At 39.1% G+C, this 7,285-nt stretch overlaps 1 protein-coding gene across 1 annotated transcript; it reads left to right on the forward strand.

Annotated features, from left to right (window-relative positions):
* Window positions 1-1,311: 1,311 nt before the first annotated feature.
* Window positions 1,312-2,382, forward strand: sertad3 (SERTA domain containing 3; the record flags this gene model as incomplete). Its single annotated transcript, XM_083886157.1, has 1 exon — window positions 1,312-2,382. One exon carries the CDS (start codon window positions 1,312-1,314, stop codon window positions 2,380-2,382), a length of 1,071 nt encoding a protein of 356 aa, XP_083742283.1.
* Between the last annotated feature and the right edge of the window lie 4,903 nt (window positions 2,383-7,285).

The following is a 7,285-nucleotide window of genomic DNA, read 5'->3' on the forward strand; positions in this document are numbered from 1 at the left end:
TTTAAAGATACCGTTAATCGCTTTAAAAGTAGTTTACGTGTTTCTTGTCTTTTTAGAAAAAAAGAGAAAATCGAGCCGGTTTGATACGAAAACGTATCACACGCAAACGTGCCGTTACTTTACGTTAACGTGCGCTGAAACTTTTCGGCCTTTTCTTAAGATTCTTGTTTTCCCTCCTACGCGACGAAACTATCGTAACAACCCCCAACACAGTGTGACTCAGTCCGCTGAAAAGCCTCCTCCACACGGAACGTTAGCAACCATCATTATCAACACGGTTATATTTCTACGTACGTACAGTTTTCGCTCGTATGTTTAACACAAAACGAATTATATTAGCGTTATTTATTGAAAAGGCTAAAAACTGAGAAAAAAAAACAACGTTTCACATAGTCGAGGTAAAACTTTTAAACTGATTATACGTTGTATAGTGTATGTAGTCTAATGCTGGTGTGTTTGTGCAGTCCATACATATATCAGTACATAAATCAGTTGATGAAACTAGTTTTATCTATATTCATTTGATATTTAATTATCGCCAAGTCTTAACTGTAGTTCAACCACGATGATATACCAATAAAATTACCGGTTTACCATTTTTTCGGTAATGTAACATTTAAAAACTATTTATTTACTGTATTGAAGTTACTTTTTTTGTGGCACTTCGTGTCAGCAAAGTTATTTTATTAAAAAGTATTAATCGTGAGCCTGAAGTGTTGTTAAGGGTTAGTACTGTCTTACTATAGAACCTGAATAAAGGTCAAAAAGAGACCAAGCAGCCATTTGTGAGTAATCAATCATTCATATAACTTCTTGAGTGAATTACGTCATTGGAATGTAGCACATTGCACACACAAACTCCACTACCCAGAATGCCTTTCAGCACACTCGGTCTTCATCTGGATAACGGGGCAGGGGAAAAAAACATGAATTAAACATGAATCCCAAAGTTTATATGACTACTATTTCACATATTAAGTTGATTATTTTTAATATGCTGCAGGTTATACACCAAACACTTTTTTTGAGAGACGGATCAAGAGCGTTGTTCAATAAATGTTTAAGTTAAGCAATTATGTCTATAATTTGTTATTAAACGTTTATTTTATCAGATGGAGGAGAAAAACTGGCCAAAAAAATCAGCATCATATGTGGGCCATCGGCTGCCCTGATTTTGGCTTTACGGTCAATCTTTGTGTATGAAATATGAAACCCTACTTTCCTTAACGGGTGAAACTGATCTAAATTTTTTACATTTGGTGATCCTTAGCTTTAAGTCTAACAGTTCATGTTTTGTTTTGCAGTTTAACGATGATCATGAAGGGGCAGAAGCGTAAATTCCCACCCGAGGATGTGGAGGTTTCAGACAGGAGCAGTCCGACCTGGGAGAGCCAACGGCAGTTTGTGTTCTCAGTCTCTCTGAACAAGTACCAGCACGGCCAGGAGCTTCCCGAACCCAGCCTGCGGAGGTCTGTGCTGATAGCAAACACACTGCGGCAGATCAACCTGGAGGCCTGTAGATCTGCGTGCGTAGATGGGCCAATCCCACCCTGCAGCTCTTCATCTGCACTTCAGGAGCAAGAGCAGGAGAGTAGTTGGAACAATGTTGTTCCAGCTAAACACCACTCTGCAGAAGGAGTGATTGACAGTGACTCAGCACTTGCCACCTGCCCCGAGGTTCCCTCGCATCACCCCTCCAATTCTGCTACAAGTAGGTATCCGGCAAGCTGCCCGTTGAATACATGCGATGTTCCCCTTTCTGTTGGTGAGGAAGATGAGGATTGGGGATCCGTGCCCACTGATACTGATTTCTCCCTTTCAGCTGCCATTTCTTCCATTCTCACTGCACTGGACTCAAACATTGACGGCAGTCCACAGGCAGCTCAGCGGACGCCTCTACGATCCCTGGAGAATCTGTCGAGGCCGTCTGAGGGAAACGCAGCATGGGCAAAACAGGGGGTCAGAGGCTATGGGGGGAGCTGGGAGCAGCAGGAAGAGTGCAGGGCACGAGAGAGCAACATGGAGGCGATGAGGTCCAGCTATCTCAGTGACCTCACTGTGGAAGATCTGTTCCAGGATATAGACACATCCCTGTTGGAAAGGGACATGGGAGTGCTTGGGCTTAGAGGCAACGGGAGTGGATACCCAGTTGGGGATGATCTCCCCCGTTACCTGCTGCCTTTCTCTCCCTCCTCTTCTTCCTCGCACCCTTTCTCCCTCTCTCTTAACCAGAATCTAAAGTGCCTGCCTTCATTCTCCTCGTTCAGCCCGCTGTCGTCCTCGGTTTCACCTTCTCTCTCGTCGCCACCGTCCGTTTTCTTCTCTGGCCAGAATCAAGGACTTGAGCTGGAGCATCTGATGGAGATCCTGGTGGAGTCCTAATCGCCTCGTCTTCATTGTGTCGCGAGAAAACCACTTAAACGGAAAGTAACCTGAATGCCTTTTACCAACTTGGTGGAAGTTAACAATTCTTAGGGCAAAAGGCAGGACTGTCAAACGTGTCTATTATTCTTTTGTGTTTTTCTATACATATGTTGCTCAAGAAACTGAGTATTGTAGGTTTTTAGAAAGTAGTAAGAATGCTCTGGGGATGTAGAAGTGGTTTATGTCTAAGATGGAAAATGCTGCGCAGGAGCGATGCATCTGCCAGCTCTTACTGTATCATGAACTACAAAAAGAAGCATTTTTGTAGTTCCTGAAAAAAATACAGGTCAAGTGAGGGAGAAAGCTAAACATGAAAAATGTTTTTTTTCCTCTCTTTAATGATGAGTCACTGAATGAAGAAGTTTGAACTTTGACTGAGGTGTAGGACAAATATCCCCTGTGACACGTGTGTGTAATTTTAATGTGAGTTCTGGGAGAATGTGATGTGTTCTGGTGTTGGAAGGAGAACGGTAGAAACACTAAAGTTCGAGGTCAGATCTTCTGTGAAGAAATTATTCAACCTCATTTATCAGTGAGTCTCAATAAGGAGAACCATATCAGACCAGAGATTAGGTCAAGGTTTAAAAAGAGAAGTAAAACAAGAGTTGGGTCTCTGAAAACAGCGATAAAGATATTTTACCAGGAGAAGAAATTTAGAAAATCTGTATTTTTCTATATTTAGCATAACTTTTTTCCTTTTTTCAAATGATGTACATACTTCTTGAAGGTTGTAATGTTTCAGTGAACAGTTGGAGTTGCAGTAAGGTTACATTTCACATATCATCTGTCCCCGTAGCAGTTAAGAACAAGCACAGTTTTTAAATTGTGCCTCGACAGGTCGTCATCCGAGTGTTTCTTTGTTTAGTACAGAGTGCAGCTGTTTGAAGCTCAGCAAACACATGGTTCTGTTTTTGGCTCCATGCACAGTGCAGCCCCTGAAAGAGTCTTTTAATAGAGGCTTTCATTCAAAGAGCCTTTACAGTACTGCGATTGTATACATCACATCACCGTGAGTGTAAATGTGACGAACATCCAACCAGCCTGTTGGTGTGTGTGTGTCACAGTATTTTAAAATCACAACCACTACACAGCAGCTTCCATTATGCAGATGTAGTACTGATCAGCACCACTAGGTGTCATCTTGTCGTCTGGTTTACATCTGAATATTGCACTTTTGTGATTAATAATATGCATTTTATGTGTCATGTCATGTGGTTTATGTATTTATTTAAAAGTCACATTACATGTATGATTTGGTTAAATTGTCCCTTTTTTGACCCATAAAATGGGTGTCTGTTAAATGTTCTGTTATTAATGCATATTGTTTAAAAGAAAGGTCTTTTACTGTGGTTTGTTCTATATGTTGATCCGTCTTTTAAACCAACACTGCTATAGCACACGATGTACGTTAGACTTTTGTACAATTAAATCCTGTTTTATGGATCACAGTTGCTTTCTATGCAGAGGTCCTTTATGAACAGCAGGGATTCAGTTTCAAATAATTCATGTTTTGTTGAAGAGATGAGTCGATTTCTACCATATTTAACAGTTCAGTAGTGTTATAATATTCTGTCATGTCAGTCATTTTACTTTGATTTTCCGTACAAATATTGTAAAGATTGTTTTTAAAATTGAGAGCAAAAAGCTCTACTACTATTTAGACTTTTTTTTTTTTTTTAATATTATGTTCACTTGTACTGATGTTTTTTTTTAATAAATCACAAAAATTAAAACTTTAAATTCTCCTGTCAGTCGAGTCCTGAAAGAAAAAGGTTTTTGTACCTCACATAAAAAGAACATGGAGCCAAGTAGGCACTGATCTTAAGGGATGAAGGGCAAACAGAACAATGTTATTGTTCTAAGATAATGGGAAAACGATTAGATCAATACTGTATCTCTGTGACTGCAGACATCCAACTACATGAAGGCTGTTAGGTCAGGTCATGACTGCTGCTGAAACTAGATTTTGAGCACATTTTCTGGGAGACATTTGCCACAGAACAAAAGGTTTCTTGATTTTAAACCTGCTGTGGGGTTTCTCAGGATCCCTCAGCCAAAGGATGTGCAGATTGTTGTTTGGTTAATTGGAGATGACTGTAAAACTAATTTCACAATGTCTGAAGGTTCTCAGTCATCTTCAGTAGTCAGATGTAGGCACCTGGACCTCCTCAAGTTAAAGATGTTTCCCCTCCCAACCAAAAGACTTCTTCAGTTCTGACCAACTGGTGGAACTATCCAGATATGTGACCCCTGTAGGCTAAACTGCCTCATGAGAGAAACTGTGTGCATAATGGTGAAGGGTCTGTATTGCACAGCACTTTTCTAGTCCTGATGACCACTCCAAGTACTTTACACTACAGTTTTACCACTCGCACAACAAGGCAATCAGAGACGGCAGACTTCACCCCATTCACGCAACAAGCCTCTGGCGGTCTCTGTTGGTCATATTGGCAAGTGCAAGTGTGGAAGCACAAACACACACACTCTTGTACTTGCTGCATACTGAGGACTGGGTTGCTGACAAAGTGAGGACCAGCATTTCCACTTTATAAATCAACACAATTACAAATATCTACTTCATGAATGACAAAGAACTACTGGTTGCGGTACCATAAAAAAATTTTTTTTGGTCCAAAATTTGACATAAACGTCATAATATACTATATGATAATAATGCATTATGTCGTCCAAAATTTGAAAAAAAAAATTGACCCAAATCTTTTGGTCCAAAATTTGAAAAAGCGTCATACTATACTATGTCGACCAAAATTTGAAAAAAAAAATTGGACCCAAAATTTGACAAAAAAAAGTCATACTATATTGTCATCCAAAAATTGAAAAAAAAAATGTAAAAAACATTTACAAAAACATCATACTACTATGCCGATCAAAATAAAAAAAAAAAATCTGACCCAAAATGTTTTGTCCAAAATTTGACCCAAAAAGAAAAAATTTTCAGGAAATCCTTTTTGAAAAAAAATATTGAAAACATTTTTTGAAAAAAAAATTGAAAACATTTTTTGAAAAAAAAATTGAAAACATTTTTTGAAAAAAAAATTATTGAAAAATGTTTTTGAAAAAAAAATTTGAAAAATGTTTTTGAAAAAAAAATTTGAAAAATGTTTTTGAAAAAAAAATTTGAAAAATGTTTTTGAAAAAAAAATTTGAAAAATGTTTTTGAAAAAAAAAATGGGAAAAACTTTTTTGAAAAAAAAAAATTTGGTCCAAAATTTGAGAAAAAGTCATACTATACTATGTCGTCCAAAATGTTTTTTTTTTTTTTTTTGACAAATTGAGTATAGCATGTTATAGCAACCTAAGGAAGTTATTTCAATGAAAACAAAGTGAGGACCGGCCAAAATGTCCTCACTCTGTATGGTCAGTATGCCGCAAGTACAAGAACACACACACACACACACACACACACACACACACACACACACACACACACACACACACACACACACACACACACACACACACACAGTATATGAAAGCTGTCACACTCCTTTCTCCAATAGCATCATCAGCATGTAGACCAGCACAGCTGAGGATTGAACCTCAACCTGTGTGTGCAGAGTCCAGGTTTCTCAGGGTTTTAAAGTCTCTAAAAAGATGACAAACATGAGTGCGTTTTTTTTTTTTTCACATTTAATTCACAACTTTTCAAAATGAATACATTTTAATGCTAAGCTGCTACAACAACATACACAGCAAAGCCAAACTTGCGTTACAGTATCAGGATAAAAAGAGATCCCCCCCTCCCCTCCTCTCCTCTCCCCCATTCCATCCCATCCCATTCCCTACAACTAATGTGAACATTAAAGTGCACTTCAAGTGTTTTTTTTATCTTCTGATGGATTCAATCCATCCAATCAAGCAACAATTGGTGTTCCAGTGACAAAGATCAGCTCTCCATTCACAACCACGACACTCTTTTCCCCCAAACCATCCTTTTCAGTGTTTTCTCCACTTCAGTCCTCTCTACCCTTTAACCCTAATTTACCATCGACCTTTTGCTCTGGAGAATTCAGCAGCAGCGCGTTTGTTGCACTACACAGACAGAACACCAGGGGGCAGCATCACAAAGGAGGACAGCCCTGTGCTCTTTGACACAGAGGAAGACGCCTCAACGTTGACACTGGAAAAATAAAGGCAACTATAATAAACATCTGGAGCAGATCTGTTTCCTCGCTGTTTGAAATCCTCAGCGTTGCTCAAATGTTCTGTATTTATTCGACTTATTTGCATCCAGTCGATTGTCGGCAGGTGTTTTTTTTTTTCTCAATAATGTGCAAATGTGAAAAATACAAAGAAGCAGCTGAAGATGGCACCGGTGCACAAAGAACTACTTGTATAAAATTTAAATAACAGTGTGCGTCCACAGACACATGAAGATACTATTTGTTAGTCCTGAACTAGCATCCCCCCCCCCCCACACACACACACACACACACACACACACACAACAAACACTGAAACATAAATCAAAAAGTGATCCGAGAAAGAAAAAAAAAAAACCTGTATCAAAAGCTTTGGAACGAGCCGTTCACATGTGATCCTGAGCCTGAACACACCACACTTACACCCGTGTGAAGCAGGAAAAGGGCTTTTCTGTGTCCACATGAGTTTCCATTGTCTGTATCAAACAGGAAGTGATATCGTGACCAGTCACTGAACTGTTTTCTCCTAAAAGCTGAATTACAAAACTCTCATCTCATCTTCCTCGTTGCTAATATCGCACACTTCTAAAAAGGTGGGGTTTTTTCCCCCCGCTTCTATAAAGACAAAAAAAAAAAATGAAGATAAGAATTAAGATTCAGCTCCAAGACCACGGGGGGGGGTCCACAGAGGTAGAAGC

This window comes from Microchirus variegatus (genome assembly GCF_963457635.1).
Source record: "Microchirus variegatus genome assembly, chromosome: 3".
In the NCBI taxonomy this organism is placed as follows: domain Eukaryota; kingdom Metazoa; phylum Chordata; class Actinopteri; order Pleuronectiformes; family Soleidae; genus Microchirus; species Microchirus variegatus.